Source organism: Erpetoichthys calabaricus, chromosome 3 (assembly GCF_900747795.2).
Source record: "Erpetoichthys calabaricus chromosome 3, fErpCal1.3, whole genome shotgun sequence".
NCBI lineage: Eukaryota > Metazoa > Chordata > Cladistia > Polypteriformes > Polypteridae > Erpetoichthys > Erpetoichthys calabaricus.
Window position 1 is genome coordinate 91,604,189 of NC_041396.2, and position 27,783 is coordinate 91,631,971.

Below are 27,783 nucleotides of genomic sequence, written 5' to 3' on the forward strand. Positions count from 1 at the left end.
CCCTAGCACTAACCCCCCTGGAATACCACTCTTAACATCTGCCAATTCTTATATGGCTGCTCACACCACAACCCTCTGCTTCTTGTGTCTGAGCCAATTTTGCATCCATCTACAAACACCCTGAACTCCCACTTTTTTAGTATGATGCCCAAACTCCCATGTGGCACCTTATGAAATGCTTTCTGAAAGTCAACAAAATTAATTTCATATGCTCCACTTTGATCATAGCCTTTGGTTGCTTCCTCATAGAATTCCAGCATGTTGGTAAAACATCTTCTTCCACCTTCTTGAACCCAATCAGTAAAACTCCTGTACTTGCCATGTGTTGCTCAATCTTATCCTTAATAATTACTTCAATTACTTTACCTGTGATGCACGTTAAGCTGATTTGCCTAAACAGGTAGTCACTGACTTAAGACCATGTTTGGTTCCAACAGACTGGTTATAAGTCGATATGGAGACGGAGCGGTATATGTATTCAAACCTGACCATATGTATAGTACAGTACAACAAGTTCCTTAAGTCATATTGTTTGTTTTATATCCCTTTTCATCATTATTCTTAGCACACTGGAAAAAAAAGATTTTCTCTCTTTTTTTTGTGTGTAATTTTTTTTTTTTTAAATTTTGTTTTGTTATTACTGTTTCTCTCCTGTGGATGCCGAACCTTGAACAGCTTCCCGAATCTGTCTGTGTTATATTACATCATCAGTGTGAGTCTCTCCCAATATTCACTGTGTTAACTGTGAGAGGAGTTGTTGTACCGGCAGAGTTTGAGCACTCATATGTTTTCTGTTTTATCATTTCAGCCTGTTAATAATAAACATTAACAGTTCAGTGTGGTTTCATTATCCCTTCATGGAGGTTCTCACGAAGTGTCACATTGTGAGTCACAATGCACATTCTTCGGAGGTTAACTGGATTCATACCTAAAGCGCACCACAGCAATACAGCATGTTGCGGTGAACACCAGTTATAGTGGGATAACTTTAAATCACATGCTATTGCATTCACTTTCTTTCATCCCTCATACAGCTTGATCACCGTCATTTTTGTGTCAACATCAATTGCCTTTTATTCTGTAATTGTAACACAAATGTAACTGAATGTAGTCTAAACTACTGCAGGTAATAAACTGAGATTGAGATGAATGAGTCACGGTATAATGAACGAGCGTGGTGAACACTGTCATTTGCCCGTGAGACGTGGTAGCAGTCGTAAATCGAATGGTCACAAGACGCATAGGTCTTAAGTCGACAAATACCTGTAGTTGCTTGGATCTGCCGAAGTCACCTTTTTTATTTATAAATTGCATAATATTTGCAATTTTCCAGACCTTCAGAATTTCCTCAGTTTGCAGTGACTTCGTAAACATATGCATCAAAGGTTTATATATGCAGTCACTAACCTCCTTAAGAACTCAAGGGTAAATATTATGTTGTCTTGGTGATCTGTCTGATTTCAGCTTACTTAATCTAAGGAGTACTTCTCCCTCTACAATGTCCAAATCACTCACTGCCTCCTTAGTAGTCCCTTTTACCACTGCTATTTCGCTTTATTTGTTAATTCTCTTTTACTATTCCTGACTTCACCACCTCCTTGACTGTTTATTTACTACTAAAATAATGAAAGAATCTCTTTGGGTCATCTTTCACCTTATCTGCTATATTCCTCTCTAATTGACTTTTAGTCTCTCTGATATTCTTCTTAATGGCTGCCCTCATGTTCTCATACGCCCTACGAGTGACATTGGGGTTATTAATCTTATAAACCTTGTACAGCTGTTTTTTTCCTTTGCAGCTTCTTTTTCAACCCTTTATTAACCCACTGCAGTTTTTTTAAAATTTCCTACTAATTCCAAATTTAGGTATGCACCTGTCCTGCATTATACATAAAATGTTTCTAAACCTGTTCCACTGCTCATCAACTGTCTCAACACTTAAAAGCTTATCCCAGTCTATCCTCCTTAGACTTTGCAGCATCTGGTCAAAATTTGTCCTACCAAAATTAAACTGAAAGTTTTAGTCTTTGCACCGCACTCTTCCAAAATATTGAGAACTGAATTATATTATGGTTACTTGACCCTAGTGGTTCAATCACCTCTACACCCTCAATTCTATCCTGATTATTACAAAATACTAAGTCCAGACAGCCTTCACCCCATATTGGTGCTTTGACACACTGTGTTGAAAAGCAGTCACTGATTACTCCTAAAAATCTCCTGCTCTTGTGTTCCACCATTTGCAGGGTTATCCCAGTTAATGGGTTATCCCAGTTAATGGGTTATCCTAGTTAATGGGTTATCCTAGTTAATGTTCGGGTAGTTAAAGTCTCCCATGACTGTGCCTCTTTTAATATTACTAAAAAGATGTGCATCAAAATTACTGTCTGCACTGTGGTCTGTAACACACTCCTAAAAAGGCTTCTTTCCGTAATGTTTTCCAGATGAAGCCACATGTCCTTACTAAGATGGGGCTCATCGTCCAAATGAAGAGGACTTGCATTTAAATTCAGCAATGCCACCTCCTTTTCTGTCTATCCTTCCTAAAAAATGTATATCCCCTCTATGTTATACTAATCCCCAACTTTGTTATTTAGACAGATTTTTGTTATTGCTTTAATATCATAATTATGCTCCGCTACATACAAATGCAACTCACTTGTTTTATTTTTAATACTTCTAGCATTAAGGCAAGCTATTTTTAATGTGTTACTCATTTTACTTTTCCATTTAAATGTTGGGTTAGAATTTACATTACTATGCATTTTTATTTTTACACTATTGTTTGCTCCGTGATGTACAGTTCTAAACTTGGCCTGTTCTAAACTCACTGCTCCATTATACCCTAGTTTAAATTATCCTCGACTAACCTACGCATATGCCTCCTCAACACATTGGTGCTCCTCTGGCTCAGATGTAACCTGTCGCAGCAGAATAGCTGCCATCTGTTCCAAAAAGAGTTCCAATGCCCCATAAACCTATGCCCTTCTACTCAACACCACGATTTGAGCATTAAACTTCTAATCTCCTCAATTTTACCTGGACTGGCAGGTGGCACAGGCAGAACTTTGGAGAAGACTACCTTGTTGGTTCTGCTCCTCAGACTGGCACTTGACTCTTTAAATATTAATCGAAGACTTGACAGATTACCCTTATGTATGTCATTGGTTCCAATATGGACAATGATTTGTTCCATTATGGACAATGTTTTTGTGTAGTAGCTGATGTCACTTAAGTTTTTTATTCCTCCAGCCAATCTAATGCCTCTGTAAACTTTCTGTATCTTAACAAAATTACAGAGAGTTCATACTGGACTTGAATTTCAAGGTCTCTTTCTACTGTTGGCAGGGTGCAAAATTTGTCTAACCTTCCACAATGGCCAGACCTTTCAGAAAATTAAAGAGGGTACACTCTTGTCAACCATGCAAAACAAACTGAACTCAGTTTCTTGAGACATGTATTACTGTAACAAGAAGCATATTTAATGGAACTACAAAGTGTATACTGTCTGGCCCACACTACTTTTGTGAAATAAAGATAAATTAATAATTGCTCCAATAAGGAGTACATAATGAGGCAAGAATTAACCTCTGATTTGAAATAGCACCAACAGTCAGTATGGCTACAAAAGGACAGCATGTGACACATTACCTGTTCACCATTTATTCATACTTTCAAAAACTGGACATAAGTAAATAAAACATATAGGGTGTGAATACCTAGCAGCAAGGATTTTTGGTTTTCTGCATTGCATGCTCAGTCCTCTGTAATGAAGAACATTTTTATGGTACTTAAATCAGTAGCCCAACACACAGATTTATAAACATACCGTATTATACTGTAATGCATCAGAAACGTCACAGACAGCTGCTGAGATCTAGTCCTTCATCCACTTTCTGTACTGGTTTTACCAGAGAGATATTACAGAGAGCCAAAGTTAACAGGATCTCAGAGGCAACAGGAATCAATCCTATACATAACATTGTGGGAAAAACAAACTCCACATAAAAGGTACACCAAATTGGAACTGAAGCAACAAAGAGATGTAAGTGACAACGCTACCCAATTCCAATTTATCTGTCCATCCATCTATCTATTTCCTGGATCCACTTATTTCATTACAGGCTTGGACCATTATAAATGTTACGACTTCCAAATTTCTTATTACGTGGCTTTTGGGACTACAACTCTACATATTAACAAACTGGTCAAATCTTCGTATCTTTTTGTAATAGGGAACATAATGAAAGGCCCTGTTAAAACAGGCAGGTAGTGATATGCTAAGACGATAGTGATGCTGTCTCATTGGACTCAATGGATTTCATTAACTTGATCTGAATAGCATTTTCTGGGGACTCCCTCGTTCTGCTGGGAGACTTCAATGCTCACGTGGGCAATGACAGTGAGACCTGGAAGGGCGTGATTGGGAGGAATGCCCCCCCCCCCCCCCGATCTGAACCCGAGCGGTGTTTTGTTATTGGACTTCTGTGCTCGTCACGGATTGTCCATAACGAACACCATGTTCAAGCATAGAGGTGTTCATATGTGCACTTGGCACCAGGACACCCTAGGCCTCAGTTCGATGATCGACTTTGTGGTCGTGTCGTCGGACTTGCGGCCACATGTCTTGGACATTCGGGTGAAGAGAGGGGCGGAGCTGTCAACTGATCACCACCTGGTGGTGAGTTGGCTTCGATGGTGGGGGAGGATGCCGGTCAGGCGTGGTAGGCCCAAACATGTTGTGAGGGTCTGCTGGGAACGTCTGGCAGAGCCCCCTGTCAGAAGTAGCTTCAACTCCCACCTCCGGCAGAGCTTCGACCACATCCCGAGGGAGGTGGGGGACATTGAGTCCGAATGGGCCATGTTCCGTGCCTCTATTGTTGAGGCAGCTGACCGGAGCTGTGGCCGTAAGGTGGTCGGTGCCTGTCGTGGCGGCAGTCCCCGAACCCGTTGGTGGACACCGGCGGTGAAGGATGCCGTCAAGCTGAAGAAGGAGTCCTACAGGACCCTTTTGTCCTGTGGGACCCTGGAGGCAGTTGATAGGTACTGGCAGGCCAAGCGGAATGCGGCTTTGGTGGTTGCTGAGGCAAAAACTCGGGCGTGGGAGGAGTTTGGGGAGGCCATGGAGAACGACTTTCGGACGGCTTCGAGGAGATTCTGGTCCACCATCCGGCGTCTCAGGAAGGGTAAGCAGTGCAGTGTCAACACTGTATATGGTGGGGATGGTGCGCTGCTGACCTCAACTCGGGACGTTGTGGGTCGGTGGGGGGAGTACTTCGAAGACCTCCTCAATCCCATTAACATGCCTTCCAATGAGGAAGCAGAGCCTGGGGACTCACAGGTGGGCTCCCCCATCTCTGGGACTGAGGTCATCGAGGTGGTCAAAAAACTCCTTGGTGGCAGGGCCCCGGGGGTGGATGAGATACGCCCGGAGTTCCTCAAGGCTCTGGATGTTGTAGGACTGTCTTGGTTGACACGCCTCTGCAACATTGCATGGACATCAGGGACAGTGCCTCTGGATTGGCAGACCGGGGTGGTAGTCCCCCTCTTTAAGAAGGGGGATCGGAGGGTGTGTTCCAACTACAGAGGGATCACACTCCTCAGCCTCCCTGGAAAAGTCTATTCAGGGGTCCTGGAGAGGAGGGTCCGTCAGATAGTCGAGCCTCGGATTCAGGAGGAACAGTGTGGTTTTCGTCCTGGTCGTGGAACAGTGGACCAGCTCTATACCCTTAGCAGGGTCCTGGAGGGTGCATGGGAGTTTGCTCAACCAGTCTACATGTGTTTTGTGGACTTGGAAAAGGCATTCGACCGTGTCCCTCGGGGAATCCTGTGGGGGGTACTCCGAGAATATGGGGTACCGGCCCCCCTGATAAGGGCTGTTCGGTCCCTGGACGATCGGTGCCAGAGCTTGGTCCGCATTGCCGGCAGTAAGTCGAACCCGTTTCCAGTGAGAGTTGGACTCCGCCAGGGCTGCCCTTTGTCACCGATTCTGTTCATAACTTTTATGGACAGAATTTCTAGGCGCAGCCAGGGCGTTGAGGGGGTCCGGTTTGGTGGGCTCGGGATTGGGTCACTGCTTTTTGCAGATGATGTTGTCCTGTTTGCTTCATCAGGCCGTGATCTTCAGCTCTCTCTGGATCGGTTCGCAGCCGAGTGTGAAGCGGCTGGGATGAGAATCAGCACCTCCAAATCCGAGACCATGGTCCTCAGCCGGAAAAGGGTGGAGTGCCCTCTCAGGGTTGGTGGCGAGATCCTGCCCCAAGTGGAGGAGTTCAAGTATCTCGGGGTCTTGTTCACGAGTGAGGGAAGAATGGAGCGTGAGATCGACAGGCGGATCGGTGCGGCATCCGCAGTAATGCGGGCGCTGCATCGGTCTGTCGTGGTGAAAAAGGAGCTGAGCCGCAAGGCGAAGCTCTCAATTTACCAGTCGATCTACGTTCCTACCCTCAACTATGGTCATGAGCTATGGGTAGTGACCGAAAGAACAAGATCGCGAATACAAGCGGCTGAAATGAGTTTCCTCCGCAGGGTGTCTGGGCTTTCCCTTAAAGATAGGGTGAGAAGCTCAGTCATCCGGGAGGGGCTCAGAGTAGAGCCGCTGCTCCTCCGCATTGAGAGGAGTCAGATGAGGTGGCTCAGGCATCTGATCAGGATGCCTCCTGGACGCCTCCCTGGTGAGTTGTTCCGGGCACGTCTAACTGGGAGGAGGCCCCGGGAAAGACCCAGGACACGTTGGAGGGACTATGTCGCTTGACTGGCCTGGGAACGCCTTGGGATTCTCCCGGAAGAGCTAGAAGAAGTGGCCGGGGAGAGGGAAGTCTGGGCATCTCTGCTCAAGCTGCTGCCCCCGCGACCCGACCTCGGATAAGCGGGAGACAATGGATGGATGGATCTGAATAACAATTCATACAATCCCTTAAATGTGTCAGAGCTTGGCAAGTTGGACATATTTTAGATGTTCTAGGAATAGAATGTTCCCATCGGTTTATGATACCTGAGCCAATGTCCCTTGAGAAGTCTAGGTGCTACTTAAGGAGCTAACAGCCAATTCAAGAGTGAGTGATATAAGATCAGTTCTATATTGGGTCAGATTCTAGATTGTGGCAGAATTCATTAATCTACTTAAAGTCACAAATCACTCCCCAGAAGCATTAAAAAATCAATCTGGTTGCAGATAGAAATCAATTATTCAATATTTAGCTCCCTGAATTTCACTTGCTAATTATTTCTTGTCTCTTTTTACATACATTCTAGGGCAGGACTGCTCAGTCTGATATAGATGCAACACTATGTTGTACAAATAAAGAAACAGAAAAACTTAATTATTGTACTTGAATATATTTTGAGACTGTTACTATTTTAGTATAAAATTTTATGTGTACTTTCACTTTTATTTCACTAAATTTTCAAACACAAATGGATACTTTTCCTGCAATATATTTTGTTAGATACATTTGTTACTGTAATATTACACCTGAAAACAAGTTTACTACACAAATACACACAGTCCCTCACTCAGTTACATAAAAGACTGCTTTTCCCCACTTTAGGAACAACTGCATTATGAAAATTATCATACAGATCAAGAATCTGGGACAACTTTCAAATGTATGGCACTGGTAATAACACCCAATTATCTACAGTATGCAGTCGTTCCAAGCACACTTTGTCACGGCCTGCACAACAGTGTGGGGCTGAATGCTGTGAACGTGTATTCTCCACTCTCAGCTGTTTACATGGCTGATGCTGCCGTGTTCACATGCTGTCCTCACAGATGCCCACCAGGCAGACTGGGGATGATCTGAAGGCCTGCAGAGACATGGGCTTGTAAGCTCACGTGCTGTGGTTGGCTAACCTTGTCATGTGTGTTTCTCACGTCTTACCTCATTACCTTGAGCAACACAGGTCCAAAATAGAATGTGAAACAGCTAGAAAAGCCATTCCTTTGAATGTGAAACCAGAGGCGATAAAGTCTAGGTAAAAAAATTTATAAACATTATTTAATGAAGGACAATATCATATTAGGGTTTGTTTTGATGACTAATGTTCTTATTAAACTAATTCTGTCACTTTTTATGTAATTTAGTGTTTTTTGAACAAAACTGAGGCCAACTACAAGTATTTTCCATTTAAATTATTTTCACCTGACCATCTGAACAAGACATTCAATCTGACAGGTGGACATAGTGCTAGAAGATGTGCTCTCCTGGAGGATTCCTTCCATTCTCAACAGCTAAGCTGATATTTAGATTTTTAAGTTTAAGTTTTGAGATGTTTACACCTTTTTTCACTCCTCTATTCCCTACCTACATAGCTGGCCCAGTTGACACGTCATTGTGTGCACTTTTCCCTTCTTTTAACTCCTGTTGTTGTTGATTTTTCCCTCCTTCGAGTCACACATACTGTAGATGCTACTGTTTCTTACTAAGGACAAATTGGTCAGCCAGGTTACTAAGGCGACTCTGCTGGAACTAATCTACTATTTCATCAGGTGGATATAGTGATCAAGCTCACTGACTAAAATATATTAGTCCACAGAAGGTTCAAATCAAATCTGGCGGAGTGGTGGCTCTAAGGCTAAGGATCTGTGCTGGTATCCCGAAGGTTGCCGGTTCGAATCCCCGTCACTGCCAAAAGAGATCCTACTCTGCTGGGCCCTTGAGCAAGACCCTTAACCTGTAATTGCTCCAGGGGTACTGTACAATGGCTGACCCTGCGCTCTGACCCCAAGGGGTATGCGAAAACTAACAAATTCCTAATACAAGAAAATGTATAAGGCAAAATAAAGAACAAAAAAAAAATCTAAGTAAAATAAAGCCTTCAAATAAACTGATGTTATTTTCCAGTAGAATATAAAGGTGAGAATACATGTATGCTGCTTCTTTGAAGCTTAATAATCTCTGTCTCACCTGCTATTGTAGAGGTCACAAACAGCTGTACATTATTATATGTACATGGAGTTTACAACTATGTGCAAATTTTCAGAGGACTGAACAGCAGTCTTACCTGAACAGGAAGTAGTAGAGCCATGTAGCCACCACAAAAGATTGCATAGATGACAGCATAGACTATGATCTGACTGTATGTGGTAGCCAGAGGGGCTAGCAGGTTGACAATTCCACACAGAATCAAGTAGGCCTTATGACAATGGTACTTATGTAATAGGTTCTTGTCTGTAATCCATCCTGACACCAGCTGAGACAGCGTTTCCGTAATACCTACAGAGAAACAAAATGCTGAAGATGGTATGTGACCTGGAGTGAGACACAGAGAACATCATACTTAACTCAGAAGAAACAGCTAAAATGTTGGGGGTAGAGTTTGGGAAAAAAAACTATTTGGTACACAACAAATGCAAAGCAGAAATGAAACAAATGCACACCCGTCTTTGTAAAACTGTAACACAGGCCATAGACAGTGACTAAACCAAAGACTGTTATGCCAGTCATACAATACAATTCTTCCTACTGGATACAATGCAAGAGGCAATCCTGGGTGGAACATATTCACATACACACCAATACCAAGTGATTTTAAGACTGCGAAACACCTAACATGCATGTCTTTGGGATGTGGGAGGAAAACCTATGCAGAAATGGGAAGAACATGTAAATGCCACATATGCATTGTCTGGTCCCAGTTTCAATCCCCCAGGCTGTGGAGCTGTGAGACAACACGACCTGCTACTCCTGGACCAACAATGCAACATTTATTTTATAAGGCATCTTCAACAATGAGGTTTGCCAAAGAGTGCATCACAAATAAGACAACAAGAATATGCGGTTGTACTGTAAAAGGTAACAGTGTAGTTTACATTGTTCCTTAAATTTGGCAGGTGTGTACCTGAGGACCGATCTCCTCCTAAGCCACTCGTGCTATGTCTGACCTATATATCCTTCTTGAAAGAGTATGTTTTAGGTTGCACCCTCCTCAGTTAACCTGGCCTCATGTGAACTGGGCCAAAGTTCATTTTTTTATTATAAATAGAACTGTAAGAGAACACACATGCCACCTGCTAGGCCTGAGGTGCACAGAGCTAATAAGTTAACTAAGGTCTCGGTGGTGTGCTCTCCAGCAAGCTGAGCACTCTACGAACATGATATACAAAGGAATTTTAAGAATATTAACACGCATCACCTGGAAACAAAGGTATCTCACACCACTGTAGCTTTTGGGCAGTATTTTAACCACTTTCTGACCATATGCCATGCGTCTATATTTAAGAAAACAACAATAGTGCCATCATTGAACAAGCCCATGGGACACAGCCTGACTTCCACCCACAGGCACCTACTTTTATGGGTTCATCATATTTATAAAGTCTAGCAATGGCTAACAGAAAGCTAGAAAGACTCAGATTTATGCCAACTCTCTATCCTTACACATTAACAGGAAAGACACCTGTTTTGAGAAACTATAATGACTGGTTCTTCCTTCAAACTAGTCTTTAAATTTAGAGGTTTTAGTTTCTGTAACTTCACCTGAAAATGTATAGTGAATGTTGAAACAGAAGACCAAAGGGAAAAATGTTAGGTAATAAAACTCAGATAAAAATACAGATTAGATATGCTAAAATCCCTCAAGGCTGTTGCCTCATCTTCAGACTGCATTTATTTACCTTCTGCTACTCTTATTTATTTACACATCATCATTACTGTAACTGTAGCATAAGAATTTCACTATGCTCTTGCAATGTATATGAAAATAAAGATCTCTAATCTAAACTAATTGAATAAAATTCAAGTATAGTGTTGTGATTCTGCAAGCGTAATACATTAACAACCATATTTTCAGGTTTGATAATGACAGCATTCTGAATGTGGCTGATCAAAAATGTTAATGAATTTTGATAGATAGGACAAAGTGACAACAATTTGTCTCTGAAAGTCATCAAGACAAAAGCATTCATTGTGGACTTCAGGACAAACACGTCCTGATTAGCATTGATGGAACAATGCTTTCAAAAACTTCTGATCCTTGGGTTTCAGACTCCCATATAATCCAAGTTGGATGCAAAATGCAGTATTCATACTCATTCATGCTCAAGAGCTACTTCATTTTCAGAGGCAATAGTAAGCTGACATTTTCGAACTTTAATTACTACTATATACTACTAGTACTAGGGTGTTGTACCGTGTTAGCCATTATGAATGTAGAGAAAAGCCAAGCAAAATGACACCTTTTATTGGCTAACTAAAAAGATTACAATATGCAAGCTTTCGAGGCAACTCAGGCCACATCTTGCCTGAACAAGGGGCCTGAGTTGCCACGAAAGCTTGCATATTGTAATCTTTTTAGTTAGCCAATAAAAGGTGTCATTTTGCTTGGCTTTTCTCTATATACTACTGAAATTGTCCTAACTGATACCATCCACATTTGAATACGGTAAGGTAGAAGGTTTCTGAGATCTGCTTCAAAAACATTGAAAAAATGACTGTGACTTTCCATTAGTTGAGGATTTGACCTCTCAAGCTGCTGAGGATTTGACCTCTCAAGCTGCTGCCTTTAAGCCTGTGGTTTGTTAAAGGATTCCAAACACCCTGGACTCAAATTGATCTCACCTTTACAGTTTGGCAGATGGCACAACAACACCAATGCCCAGATCAATGGGCTCAAAATAGGTTTTTATCCCCAGTTGAATATGTTAGGAATACTTAAAGTATCCAGATTGTCTTACTATCTGTATACATCAGAACTGCCAGGCATTTTGCACTAGGTATCCCTGTTATACTGTAATTCAGTGCTTCTCAAACTGCATCCTTGGGTCCCATGTGGCTGCAGGTTTTGCTCCAACTAGATTCACAACCAGTGAGTCAATTTACCTCTGACTGATCTCATTTAACTTACTGCTTTTCCGTCTCTTATTCTGCATTCAGAAAAACACATCTGTGTGATTCTTCATTTATAATTAATATAGAAATATTTGATATTGTTAAAGCTTGCAATGCTTCATTTTATTTTGTGGTCTTCCTATTAATGTGTATTTTTCTTCGGTGCAGTTTGATCCCTTTATTGTATCCTAATAATGACAACTGAAAATGAGCAGAGCAGACAACTGGGCAAATGACACTGAATGTTAAAAGGTTGCAACCACTTCAGCATCAGACCCAATAATGTGCTTTTTACTGAAAATAATAAATAACCAGAGTACATGGAAAAACAGAATGAAAATCAAAATGATAATGATGAAAATCTTTAAACCAAATTTAAAAAAAAAACACTACATTATATCCTTGTAACACACATAAATACTTGGAACATTCCATTAAAAATTCATCAAAATTGGTTTTATTGTTTCTGCTTTGACTTCAAAATATAGAAATTATGAATTAACAGCTTGCTTAACAAGGTTTTGTGGAACAAAAACCTGTGGCCTCATTGGGTCCAAAGGTCAATGTTTAGGAACCATTGCCATAACCATATAATTTTTTCCTACTGGTATACATGATCTGGAAATATATTTAATTTTACTCTCTAATTTTATTTTAATTGAGAGAAAACTGTAAATTAGAATTCCTCTAATAATCCTGTAGTGGAAACTGTGTTCAGAAAATAGATAGCTTCACATAGCAAAGAGGTTGAACTGCACTGACTTAAGGAACATCATTATTAAATGATTATTATTATTACAGAAAGCAAAATCAGAACTAGAGTAGCCAAAGTAGAAGGGCTCTAGGCAGAGAGGCCACCACACATCCAAGACTCTGGACCATAATGGTAAGAGAGCATCTGAAACGCTAGGGAGAGCACAGTTTGATGAAGTCCAACATATAACAGTATTTCCGACAGCATGGCGCAAGGCCAACACAGGGTAAACACATACACATACACGAAACACACATTAGGGCCAATTCAACTAACCTGCATGCCTTTGGGTAATTGGAGGAAATCTGGAGTAGACAGGGAGAACATGGAAACTCCATTCAGTTTAGGGTCTGGATGCCAACACTGGTCTCCTTAGTTTGAGGCAGCAGTGCTACCACTGCACCACCATACCTCCTACAATGAACTGTCTAATACGAAATTGAATGCAAACATAACTCAGCTCCCACATCCATCCATTATCCAACCCGCTATATCCTAACTACAGGGTCACGGGGGTCTGTTGGAGCCAATCCCAGCCAACACAGGGCGCAAGTCAGAAAACAAACCCCAGGCAGGACAAACACCAATGCACCTAACCTGCATGTCTTTGGACTGTGGGAGGAAAACCACGCAGACACGGGGAGAACATGCAAACTCCACGCAGGGAGGACCCGGGAAGCGAACCCAGGTCTCTTTACTGCGAGGCAGCAACGCTACCACTACGCCACCATGCCTAAACCTCAGCTCCCACACATCTCCCAAAATACCTTGGCTGTTTCGAACTCTGTCTTTTTAACAGACATTGTGACAGACAGATTAAACAAATTCTAGAAATTAACATAATTTTACAAAATTTCATAATTAGTATATACACAATGCGATAAGCATACATGCTGAACCGTCATAAATAATGGGGGAAGAGGACAAAGAATTATAGGTTACAACATGTATAATAATCCAGCAACAACAACAACAATAATAATACTCAAACGGCTGCTGCCTACAGGACTGTAACTCTATACTTTGTACGCATTGCTAAAGGCTGAGTTAATTCAAAGTATAAGAATCTCTCAAATGGGCTTAAAATAAATATTGTGTTTAAGTCTACAAATATTATGCCCTGTTGTTCATCATCATCAACAACTTGATCATTGTACTCTTCAAATTCAATTCTGGCATGCTAAAATTTCTCCACAGTCAGGCTTTTATTGGAAAAACTGATACCAGGCATTGACTGGATGGTTATATTGACTTCTTTGCAATTAACCAGGCTACAGTAAATAGGAATCGTGGGCAAATATTTAGAGCTAATTATACTCTGCTTTCATTGAACTTTTATGATTATATTAAGCTAGTCGGTTTAGATCAAGGGTGTAAATAAAATCTGTATAGTTATACTTTATGGAATTGCATAGTAAAATTACAATTGTGCTGTCACCATCAATGTAAACTATTTGGGTAGCTGGTGGTTCAAATAAAGAGCTTCTCCTCATTACATTGGTATATATTGTTACTCAAAGTTAACATATTTTTTCACTCATTTGACACAAATTTGATTTTTTTGGAGAAATGTGAAATGCAAAATAATAATAATAATAATAATAAAAAAACAAAAAGCCTGCCAATACAGCCCAACTGCTATGTATTTTCTGCAATGTCACGTCTCAGACTCATCTCTTCCTACATTTGGCAGTGACGATTCCACTCAAAATATCTTTGAGCACTGGCCATCATGAGCTGACCAATTTACAGACATCCTGCAGTGTAAATAGTTTGAAATCAGGAACACTGCTAGTATCCAGGTTTGCTTATTAGGTCGTGTCTATCTGATGAACTAATTTTTATTACTCTTTGCAGATTCAGATTCAGGAAAGATATTGATACACAGCCCTTTTTGGATTTGAATTACTTGAAAAATTATTTCAACAGTCCAACAACAAAAATAAAATCACTTTTATAATAATCCAGCAACAGCAACAACAACAGTAATTCCAATTAAATAAAGTAGAAAAAACATAAAATGTAAAACAATATAAGTGTGTTGAATATTTTTTACCACCATTGTATACTGTATGTACTGTATATAGGCATTCTGTTTAAATTTGGCCAGGTATACATCCCAACTTCACCTTGGGACTCATTTAGAAAACTTTGAAAACCTATAAAACTCAAGTGTGAAAATATGTACACTACATTAAAAACAGGAAATATGTATTTACAAAAACAATAAAATTTACAAAACCTGGTAAATGCACATTTCTAAGAAATGTATACTTTATAAACCACAATCACCAATGTGTATATAGTTGAATGTGCCTCGAATGCCACCATGAAACAACTACATATGGAGCAGACTAATCAACCCTGTACATATGCAGCGACACTGATGCTGAACTTCACTGGCTCATACAGCAGCCTCCCACCTGATTCGCTGAAAAACTGCTACCTGCATTCAAGAATATCTGGCTGCACTCCACAAGTGAGAGCACAAGATCATGTGAATCATTACAGTGTTTCTCTTTTGCAGTCTCAAGAGGTCAGAGAATGGCATAAGGCACCAGTGTCTGAACAGGTAGCCGCTATTACCTGACACATGTAATAACAAGATTGGTGTTACAATGAATAGCACATGCCATATGAAAAACTGAGGGTTCAGCCAGTTACCTTACCAATAAGCCAGCCACCATACTACCATCACATCTGTCTAAAAAGTTAATTTGCCTCAAAATAAATTAATCACGGTTTGACCCGGGGCAAGGAGCCATGATGTTTGTCAACCTTTTCCTGGCATCACAAATAACTTGCGCATTAAATGAATCACTGCTCAGCCGCTTAATTATTGCTAGGTGCCCTTATTGCAATGTGTGCAGTAAATTACTTCAATTATGTTAGGAGAAAAGGACAGTGGCTCAAATTGACTTTTAATGTTGGCAAACACATTATGTTTTATGTATATGCACAAACCATGCAAAAACTGGATGTAACGCCTCACCAGTATGCGCATGAATGTGCCATGCAATAAACTGATATCCTATCATCATTGCTTCTTGTCTTGTGTCTGATGCTACAGGGAAAGACTTTAGGCCCCCACAACCCTGAATTGGACTATGAACATACATAAAATAGATGTATATACAAACATACATGTCTGCAGATGTGTTTTAATGTGTATAAAGCTATAAGTGTATAAGTTATTTGTATATTAGAAGTGTGGGTGTATTTGTGTATGTACATACCTACTTTTTTTGCATTGAATCCATGCATGCTTTGTCATGAGAAACACCAGGAAAGGTGCTACATTAAATACAAATTGACTGAAAATCTACGTAACAGGTATGAGAGAACACAGTAGTTAGCACTCCTTCCACAGAAGCACTCCATAAAAAGCAAATCTGTATAAACTATGGACATGGTTTGTGGAGAGTTTGCATATTCTCCCTGTGTGCATGTGGACTTATTACAGATCCTTTAGTTTCCAAATACTAGAATGCTGGTTAACTTTCGACTCTAGAATGGCCTGGTATGAGACAGTGCGGCAAGCTGGTATCACAACAGTTGATGCTGCCAGAGTAAGCCTTGGCTTCTTGCTGCCCTGTAATTTAAAAAACTGATTATGAAAAAACAAATAGATGAAAATATTTATTTGTGTAGGCATGTGAAATTAATTTGTACATTAATATTACACATTGTCACAATCATATAAAATTGACAGCGGCTGTGTGTGACTTTGCTGTTATTTGAAATTCTTTGCCCGATGCAAGTTTCCCTATTGACACTTGATATTTCGAAGGCTTGCATCTGCCAGCCCACTCAAATTCCCCAGATCCCTGGCACTTATATTCCCATGCTAAGCCCCAACCCCCACCACAACAGTTTGACTATTTACTTGACGTATCAGAGGGATGCTTTGTTCCCCTCTGGCTTAATTAAATCTGCCAAAGTAAATGTTACACATGAGTTTGGCTGTCTGCTTGCTCTTTTTCCATTGAGCTGCCAAGAGAGACTTAATCTTTGGGGAAGGCTTGTTAATTGGAAGTAACTGCTAACTGAGCTCGTCCTGTAGGTTTCTTATATTTGTTTCTAGGAATTCTGAAGTGAAGCGCGAAGCAAAACGAAGCTGAGAGATTTGAAAAGTCATCCCTACCCACAACAAAAGCTGCACGATTTGGCCTCTTCATTGCATTTAACATGCTGAACGTGCAAGAAATAGTTTTCAGACCTCAAACTGAATAAATTCTCCCAGCATTGGCTGTGCTTAATAGAAGCATTTATTTCTACAGCGCACGTCTATAGTATGTGTCAAATATGAGGAATGCAAGGCAACTGCTCGCTAAAAGTGAACGTTCCTGGCAAAACTGGTTACACAGAGTGAAGAACAGTAAAAGTACAATACCATACCATCTTCTACGCCTGTTTAATGCAGGATTGCAGGGTACTGGGGCCTATTCCAGCAAGTATATGGCACAAGGCAGGATCAATCTCAGTACTGCGTGCCAGCCTATGTCAGGGTGAACACACACACACACACTTGACCGAATGAAAAGTCCAAAACTCCAAACAATTTTAAATTGTTTTAAAAGTCACACTGCTACTATTACACGTACAAAGAAAAGAACAGCCCCAAGTGCAACTGTAAAAATTCTAGTCCCTAATTTACCAATACTTTGATGAGTGATATTCATGACTCAGCTGTCCCAGTACCACTACACTTTAGACTGAAATATCTACGTTCCATTATTTGCATATTCGGGCTTAGGTTCATAATATTTAGAATGCTTAAATATTTATTGTTATTTTTTTACCGTTAAGATTCATACCTTCGCTTCTTCTGTATCGATACATTCTGTAATACTCTTCATTTGTTCCATTACTAATACTGTACATTCTGGACGGGTGTCTTCAGTTCTTGTAGACTTGACCACAGGGAGCTCTGTTTCCTCTCGCCATTACAGTGACATATGATACTAAATTGCGAGTATGTGACGGTTTCATTCTTAATATGAACGTGAAAAACTGAACAATGTTATTATTAATGGGAAGGAACCCTGCGCATCAGCTGCCATTTAGAAAATTTGTTATACATTGTACTCGATTGGAAAACGTTGCGCAGTTTTTACTGCAGTAACAGGAACCTGGCTTTGTGTTTTTTGATTTTTGTAGGTTATTGAAACCAGCTATATTTTTTCTCCGCACAGTTGTTTCCCACTCTGTAAGTGTAAACCACGGTCACCTGTGAGCGCCTCAGAGACGTAGCGGTCACTGCTCGTGTAGTCATGTAAATAGTTACGCGTTCCGTTGTTTAAGTAAAAGCTTTACATGTTGGGATTTGTTTTTGTTTGCGCGAAACTAAGTAGCACATGTACTGCACCGAAGAAAAACATTCTTCGACGTGTCTTTAAAACGTATCTATAAAGAAAATGACAGAAACAAGCATTCCATACCGCTTTCTAAAGAATGTGACAAGTTGTTCACATACGGCGGTGAAAACATATAGACGTTAACATTTGTACCGATTACAACGGCAACCTTATTCGAGTACCCGGATGAACCGATTGTGCGCATGCGTCAGTCGTTGTCCAGTCTGAGAATAAATGGACCTTCTGTCTATGCGCGCGCCTGTACACAGAAGACTGGAAAAGAGCAGTGCATGTATAGATGTTAGTCTTTATTTATATCATTATGTTGAACAGTAGTCAGTGTTATAAAATAATGGGTCCACTTTTCACAATCTGCATATGCAGTCCTTAATTCACCTATAGCACTCTCTTTAATTTCTGAAAAGCACTTAGTCCTTGATACCGAAAGCCATTTAAAAGGTTTGATGTTTTTACCACTGTGCTTCATAGCCGACATTGCACTATATGTGTGATGAAATATGTTTAGCTTCCAAAAGGTCTTTAAATTCAGTGCATAGTTGAATTAAATTACATCAGAGAATCTTTAGCCATATTGTCTAAAAATCTGATTTGTAGTCCTAACAAACTATCCATCCATCCATTATCCAACCCACTCTATCTTAACTACAGGGCCACGGGGATTGGCTGGAGCCAATCCCAGTCAACACAGGGCGCAAGGCAGGACACAAACCCTGGCCGGGTGCCAGCCCACCGCAGGACACGCACACACACACACCCCAAACACACACTAGGGACAATATAGAATCGCCAATGCACCTAACCTGCATGTCTTTGGATTGTGGGAAGAAACCCATGCAGACACGGGGAGAACATGCAAACTTCACGCATGGAGGACCCAGGAAGCAAACCCGGGTCTCCTAAATGCGAGGCAGCAGCGCTACCACTGTGCCACCGTGCCACCCCCCCTAACAAACTAACTGCAGAATTATATGATTGTTATATTTAACTATTTCACTGATGTCTTTATCCAAGGTAGTCTTGCAGGCTAAGCATATAGTACAATTGTTTATACAATTAGATATATAAGTATTTGGACGGTAATACAATTTTCATAATTTTTGCTCTGTGTGCCACCACAGTGTATTTGAATTGAATCATTCAAGATGTGATTGAAGTGAAGACTTGCGTTTTTAATTTAAGACGTTTAACAAAAACATTGTATGAGCCATTTAGAAAAGGCAGACATTTTTATCCTTGGTCCACCCATTTTCAGGGGCTCAAAAGTATTTGGACAAACTAACATAATCATGAACATAATGATCATTTTCAATAATTGGTTGGAAATCATTTGCAGTCAATGACTGCCTGAAGTCTGCAACCCATGGCCTTCTCCAAGTGCTGGTCTTCCACCCAGCTAATACTTTGCCATGACTCTACTACAGCAGTCTTCAGGTGCTGCTTGTTCGTTGAACTTACTGCCTTTAGTTTTGTCTTCAGCAAGTGAAATGCATGTCCAATTGGATCGAGGCCAGTTGATTGACTTGGTCATGGAAGAATATTCCACTTCTTGCCTTGAAAAGCAGTTGGTTTACTGTTACAGTATGTTTTCACTCATTGTCCATCTGTACCGTGAAGCATCATCCTATTAGTTTTGCAGAATTTGTCTGAATCTGAGCAGAAAGTATAGTCCTACGACATTTCAGAATTCATCCTGCAACGTTTGTCAGTGGTCATACCATCAATAAACAAACACCAGTGACTGACTACCAATGGCTGTCATGCATGCCCATGCCATCCATCATGTTTCACAGATGATGCGGTATACTACATATCGTGAGCTGTTCCTTCTCTTCTCCATACTCTTCCCTATCTATCATTCTAGTACATATTGATCTTAATTTTATTAGTCTAAAGAAAACTGGACTGGTTTTTAAAAAATATTTTCTGGCAAAGTCTAATCTGTCCTTCCTATGCTTGAGGATTACCAATGGTTTGCACCTTGTGATAAACCCTGTGTTTACTTTCATGAAATCTTCGCTTCATTGTAGATTTTAGCAGTGATAGGCCTACCTCCCAGAGAGTGTTCTTGGTTTGGCTAAATGTCGTGAATTTGTTTTCCTTCACCAAGCAATGAATTCTGCGATCATGTAGCACAGTTCTCTTCCATGGTTGTCCATGCCTTCTGGTGTTGCTGAGATCACCAGTGTGTTCCTTCTCTTTAAGAATGTACCAGATGATTGATTTGCCCACTTCTGATGTTCCTGCCATCTCTTAAGTGGGTGTGTTTTGTTTTCTCTGCCTAATGGTGGCCTCATTTTATTTTCAGGACAGCTCTTTAGACCTTATTTTGAGAGTTAACAGTTAACAGCTTCTAAATGCAAATTTCACACTTGGAATCAGCTTAAGATCTTTTACCTGCTTAACAGTTAATGAAATAATGAGGGATTATTTTAACTTTCTTTTGATGGACTCTAGCTGAGTTTTCAACCAACCTTACTTGATTTTGGTATAGATTTTGACATCAGCTTGGAGCACGGGTGTCGAACTCCAGTCCCGGAGGGCCGCAGTGGCTACAGGTTTTCATCTGACCATCTTCTTCATTGGTGACCAGTTTTTGCTGCTAATTAATTTCTTTTGCCTTAGTTATAATTAACTTGTCTCAGACCCCTTAGTTGTTTCTTTTTCTTTAATTAGCAGCCAAACAATAATGAGACACAAAACAAACCGTCACATGACCAGTTCACCTGCGCCCATACACAATATGTGAAAATAAAGAAAGGTGAAGGTCTCAGTAAGGTTGGTCTCTCAGCTCACTAAAACATCTTGACGGTGATCTTACAAAAAACAGAAAATGTCTGCTGTAGCAGAATGAGAGCAGCAACAAGCTATGGGATTAAATAATGTGTTTAATTAACACAGAGAATTGGCTTCTCATTAAGAAACTGGTTGGAATGAAGTTGGTTGGAGTTTGAAATCCCAATTTTGCTCATCATCTGTTGGCTCGTTTCACATCTCATTTCTATTTGGCTGCCATTTAATGAAGAAACGAATCAATTCAGAGGACCAAATCCTTAAAAACAGGGCTATTAAAATGAAGGGAAAAGGAATTAATTAGCAGTGGAAACTGGTCACTGATTAGGAAAAGGGTTAGAATGAAAACCTGCAGCCACTGTGGCCCTCCAGGCCTGGAGTTCAACACCCCTGCTGGAGTGTTACAGAAAAAAAGTTGGGGACACATATCGTATCAAGCTTGCAAGATTACTTCAAATTATCCATCTGGAGTGTGCAGCAAGTATAATTTAATATAATTAGAATAACTTATGCTTTGAATGGTCATGCAGATGTATGCAATTGTTTTACTATACTTGAATAATTTACACCTTTATTTAGCATGCATTTTCTTTGCAATATTAAACCTTATATGAGGGGAGAAACAAAATGTCTTTCAAATGCAACCATTTAGAGACATGTTTTAAAACAGGAACATGGGCTGAAGATTTAGTGCATGGCTAATTTAAGTAACATCAGTTCATCCACAGAGCAAATGGGCAACAGTAAGATGAGATTCCAAGATGTCAGAATTTAGCCCTTCAGCACCCTGATCACAAATTTGGATGCAGAACCAATACTCAGAAATCAGCATCTGTTGAGGCTGACACTGAAGAAGATTCTAGTTGTGGAACCCCTAAATTTTAAGAAAATGTCATTCAAGCTTTCCAATATTGAGGCTAAAGTGGATATCCAGCCAGACAATGAAATGTCACCCTTATTGCTACATCTACACACTATAATGATGTTGTTTTGCAGCAAGTTCCGGCATTAAAGAAGGATTTCAAATCCTTACAAAAAAAATCAAAAAGAAAATGTCAGAACTTATTGCGTCTGGCCCCTTACCAAAATTATATATAGAGTTTTCTTAATAATTGGGATGATTTTTGAGAAATGCCTGTTTTGTTTGTTTTTTTTTTTTAGGAGAGAGGGTTCCTAAATAGCAAGGATCTTGTTTTTTAACCACAAGTTGGCAGTACAATTACTTGTCTGAATGTTCAGAACACCATCTTGGCCAAGTCCTTGTGATCTTAAAATCATAGACTATCTTTAATCTCATCTGTTATTCTTTTGTATCTGCTGTAGCTATTGAATCATGTAGCAAAGTATAAATAAATTGATAACCAAAAAAAACAGAGAGCAGAATTTAAAAAAAGATATTCCATCAAAAGTGCAAAGATAATTTAATATAAAGCATATGTAGTTTAAAATGCTGTTTGCTACATATTCACACACTTGGAAATAAATATGCATTGGTGAAAAACATTATATTAAGTATGAAATCTAATCTCTGACTCCTTTCTGAACCACGCTCAATTAATTTGAGACATATTGGCAGGGATACTGAATGGGCTTAAATATCTTCTTAAATCAAGCAATTTTGGTTGAAGAGGTGGCCTTGGAATAAGTCTATGTGATGAATGACATAATGCTTCTAAAAATGTAAGTGAATTTACATCCTTTCAGATGCTTAAATTAGATATACGAAAGAGGCTATAATAACTGTAGTGCTAAATTGCATAGCACCTGGGCTATATTCATTGTGCATAACTGAAGCTGGCAGCTTAATATCTGAACTAGCTATAAATTTTGATCATGTAGTGTTAGTGGTTGATTTTAATATTCACATAGACATGGAAAAACCGACACCATTAACAAATATTTTACACACTCACTAAATCCAGTAGAGTTTGGCAGATTGCTAAAGGCCCAACTCATTATCATAATCATACCATCCATCCATCCACTTCCCAACCCGCTGAATCTGAACACAGGGTCACGGGGGTCTGCTGGAGCCAATCCCAGCCAACATAGGGCACAAGGCAGGGAACCAATCCTGGGCAGGGTGCCAACCCACCGCAGTCATAATCATACATTGGATCTAATTATTACTTAGGTAGTTAGTTAAGACTTGAAATGTAAGAATTAAACTACTAAATAAAGTTGCCTCTGATCCTTACTTAATTATACTGGATGTGTCCTTGCCCTTTCTTACCAGTACAGGCACAGATTAAAACAAGAAAAGTGTGACATCTAGATTGTGACTCTGCAAACACTGTGTATATTGTTGGAAAGTCATACTTAATCATCAGCCAACACATAATTATAATGTCTCTCCAAAAAAGGCTTTCAATATAGTAACCCCCCTCAAAATAAGTGATTAGAGCACATAGAAGCTGACCGTGGTTTAATGAGAGCTGTTAAATTTGAATGCTGGAAATTTGAGTATAGTTGGAGAGCAACAAAATTACAGGTCTTCCAAAGATTGTGTATAGAGTGTGCACATGAAAAGTTTAAATTTTCTGACCCATTGTGTCTGCTGTTTCAGATGACAACATAAATAATCTTTTAGACCCAGGACCAAAATTTGGCAAATGGCAATTCTGATTTGCCATGCAAAATTCTTATTATTATTCTTCTGTACATTTGTAATACAGATTTTATCAACTTCTTCACTAACAAAATTTATAATGTAAGATTCCTGATACAAAATCCTCCCACAAAATAAATAATCACAGTGTAAAATCAACTCTGTCCTTGAATGCATCACCTTAGTAATTTTTAGCTTGATAACAGAACATGAAATCCATCCATCCATCCATCCATGCATCCATCCATCTTCTTAACCCACTTATCCAGGGCAGGGTCACAGGGAAGCCTTAAGCCTATCCCAGCAAATGCGGGGCACAAGGCAGTAACAATTCCTGGACAGGATGCCAGTCAAACATGACATTACAATCTGTTCCTTTGACCCTGTCCCAAAAAACTAGCAAGAAACTGAAAAAAATGTTAGTGAAAAGTAAAAGAGCGATCAATTTTTTGAGTACTACACCAATAAAAAAACAATAAAAGAGAATTTAAGAAACCCCAGGGACACAAAAGGAGACCTCAATGAAAAAGAGAAGGTAATAGCAAATGAACTAAATGAAATATTTCGCTGAAGTGTTTGTAAAAGGAGAAACAAATGCAATGTCCCATGCAAAAGTAAAAACAATCTCAAGAATTCATACATTTTAAAATAGAAGAGTCAGATACGATTGAAGCCCTCATACGTTCAAAACTAATGAAACCCCCAGACCTGACAAGATTTTATCAGTTGTATCAAGCAATTGTATTTAGCATATTTCTGCACTCACTTGTGAAAGAAAAGTACCTGAGGACTGGAAAGTTGCAAATGTGACTGCAGGCTCCAAGAAGGGAGACAAAATAAGTCCTGGTAATTACAGACCAATAAGTCTTACTTTGGTACCATGCAAAATTATGCAAACTATAATAAGAAATAAATAAAAATACATACAAAAATAAATAACAGCCAACATGAATATATGAGAGGAAGATCTTGCCAAACCAAACATATAGATTATTTTTTGAATAGGCAACTGCAACAGTTGACAAAAGCAAAGCATACAACATAATTTAACCAGACTTGCAAAATGCCTTAGATGTAGTCCACACTGAAGATTAATTCTAAAAATTCTAAATTCTAAAACTAGAAGCTGCAGGCATCAGAGGTTAACCCACTCAACAGGATCTCAGGTTGGTTAACCAACAGGAGACAAAGAGTATAGATAAGAGGTGAATCCTCCACATGGAGTGTGGTCATCAGTAGAGTCCCTCAGGGGTCTGTCCTAGATCCGCTACTTTTTCTGACTTATAGTAGTGACATATATTCTAGTATAGTTAGTAAACTTCCTAGATCTGCTACTTTTTCTGACTTATAGTAGTGACATATATTCTAGTATAGTTAGTAAACTTGAGAAATTCACAGATGGTACTAATATTGAAGGAATTGAAAACACTGCAAAGGCAGTAAAAACTATTCCCAAAAACTTGGACAAACTTCAGAGCTGGGTGAACACTTAGAAAATACAGTTTAATGTAGAAAAGTGCTACATGTGGGCAAAAAGAAAGTCAATTATAAATACGAGATGGGAGGTGGCTGTCCTAAAATAAGCAACTGGTTAAAGGAATTTGGGAGTATATGGTGACATGTCATTTTCATAATTTAAGCAATGAGTAGAAGCTCTTTAAAAGACAAAATGTTAGGTTATATCATAAAAATTGTTGAATATAAATCGAGGGGCATTATGCTTACATTATATGCAGTTCTGGCCTCCATGCTACAAGAAAGTCATAGTGGCCACCAGCGCTTGGTCATTCGTAATCTGTCCGTCACAATGGTTGTAACACCTAACATCTAAGAGTTGCCATGTTGGATTTAACTGAGGCATCCATCCTTTGGACATTTTCTTTAAACCAAACTACTTGGATGCAGATGGCCAAAACATCAGACACACTCAAGACACTTCCCTCTGTTTCTATTGTACCAGAGACTATTGGTCTGAGGATATGCTTTTTTCTGTGCATCGATAGCTTAATGTTTTTAAAAGCTCAATCAGTATTAAAAGTCAGGCTAAGTGCTATTTTCCTTCAGTATTCAAGTGTGGTGTTTTGTCTTTGCTTGTTTTGAGGCATGTGTGTGTTTTGGGATGAAGAAATATGATTTTTAGGGATAGTATCTCCTCTGAAGATACAAATTTCATGAGTACATTCTTGTATCCCTCAATTTAGAATCAAATAATCTTGAGCTGGTTAAAGATTATAGTTTACAAACCAAATCCAGAACTACAAACTACTGTGAGGTCTACATGGAATAACTGAGAGAAACATTACTTACCAGCTACTGAGATGATAAAGGAGGCATCCATAGGGTCAATCCCAAGTGTTCTTGCTCTGGCTGATAGATGAAAATAAGGAATGAAGTAAGCAAGCTGGCTAAAGACCACTGACCAGGTGAAGATGTAGAAAAAGGGGTTCTTGAGAAGTGTCAAGTCTAAGATTTTCTTCTTTGAGGTGGCACTAGGAGCTGGCTTTTCCTCATCAGAGCTCAGAATGCTCTGCAGTTTCTTGGAAGCATCTTCTTGCTTGTTCAAGTGTAGTTTTCTCCTATCATTCTTTCCCTGCTCATTGATGCCATTTGTCCAAGTCTTTGAAAAAGCTGAGGGGTTGCTGCCCCCCTGTATATGAAGCATTTCTGTACTGGGAATGTTACCACAAGGAATGAAGGTTTTACTGGCTGGCACACTGTTTGTCTTTGTGTTTTGATCCAAGCAGATATTAAAGATCAACCGCTCTGTGGCAATTGCATTTGGTTCTGTGTGCAAGTCCTCTTGTAGGGTCAGTGGAGCTTTTCTGTGTTTAATATATATGGGATGTAATAACATTCCTGTGGGCACCAAGTTCAGCATGAGTCCTCCAAAAATCAGTAAAGCACCTGGCACACAGAAAGATGAGCATTAACAAGTTGTGTTTCAATGAGCACTTACTGTAACATAACAGTCTACCTTGGGTCTATGCCTAGCTATTTCTAATGTCCCCTTATCCCCTAATTCATATCTTCAATTACTGAAATTATTTGTTTGTTCCTCTTTCTCCCATTTTATTTTTCTCCTTTTTTCTCAATATAAATTGCCCTTTGCCATTTGTAACATTCATGTTTGCTCTCCAGATTGCTCCTTTGCTGCTGACTTGTTTTATTTGTCTTTACAAGACACTTATCTGGTGAGCTACTTTAGCTATTGTGTTAGGCCTGTCTGCATCTAGTCACACAACTCTCCCTTTTAACATTTTGGTTCAATTTAAATATAATTTTATTTCCTTTTAAATCTAAAAAATCATCAACCATTTGATAGTTGTGAATTTGTGCTATTGCAAAGGCCAAAACCTTACAAAGCCACTAATTAGTAAGTATTTATTTAATGAATTAATATATTAACATCCTTACTGTTATATTTTTTCTCAAAAAAATGTAAAAAATTTTAAAAAAATGTATTTTTTGGCTTGAAAATTTATATTTTTATTAAATCTCATTTTTCTCCTGTGAAACGGTCACCACACTAAAAGTTCAAAGTCAGAAGTGTAAAATAATGATACCAATAATAGTAATGATGTATAATAAAAATAGTAATAATAATAATAATAATATTCAATGAATGATAATGATAATAATAAAGATGATGTTTGAATGGGAAAACTGTTTTGGTGTGTGGTCATTTACCTGACACTGTTCGACTCAACAACAGTTCTTTTGATCACGTCATCAAGAAACAGCTTCAGGTAAATAAGTGGCTCTTGGCTGTCAACGTTCACTTTTATTCCTGACTGCCCCACAAAATCAAAACATGGTGGTTCTGGTTTATTTGAAGCAGGATCAACAGTAGCCCAAATGTGAGCATCACTTTCAGATTCATCAGAATCACTTTCAGTTTACTGTCCGTTTCAATTTCATTTACTGAAGACAGATTCACTTTGTCATCACTGCTGATGAGAGGCCCCTAAACATCACTGCTTGTATCACTGTCAAGAGTGTGCAACAATTGAGCTGCTCAAAGATGTTTCTTACCAGATGCCATTATGTTATTACGAAGATGCGCCTACACCGTTGCCCAAGTAATGCTTGAGACTAAGGCTCTTAGCACTTTTACAGCCCAAGTAATCCTTAGGTCTAACACTAGTATGAGACTTGTTTATACTGTTGCCTAAGTGACTGACACTTGGGACTAACTCTTTTAGCACTGTTTTCACATTCCGAGTGATGCTCGGGTCTGACGCTAGGGAGGTTAAAAAATTACTGGATATTATCAGGCGAACAAAGAGCTAAAGCAAGGAGAGAAGGAAAAATTTAATAATACAATGTGTAATGTAGAAATTGTTTAATCAAAAATGAGTTCTAAAGATTATGGCAAAACATAATCCTGACTCTATTTCCACACAGAAGAAAGAAAGAACAAAT

General features: G+C 39.4%; 1 protein-coding gene across 1 annotated transcript in view; it reads right to left on the reverse strand.

The window, feature by feature from the left end:
• slc16a4 (solute carrier family 16 member 4) overlaps window positions 1–27,783 on the reverse strand; it is a 58,929-nt gene that overhangs the window by 14,366 nt on the left and 16,780 nt on the right. The window contains exons 6-7 of the mRNA XM_028797117.2: window positions 25,669–26,265; window positions 9,007–9,218 (exon numbers count right to left, since the gene is read on the reverse strand). Coding sequence (XP_028652950.1) covers window positions 9,007–9,218; window positions 25,669–26,265 — 809 coding nt within the window. The remainder of the gene's footprint in view (window positions 1–9,006; window positions 9,219–25,668; window positions 26,266–27,783) is intronic.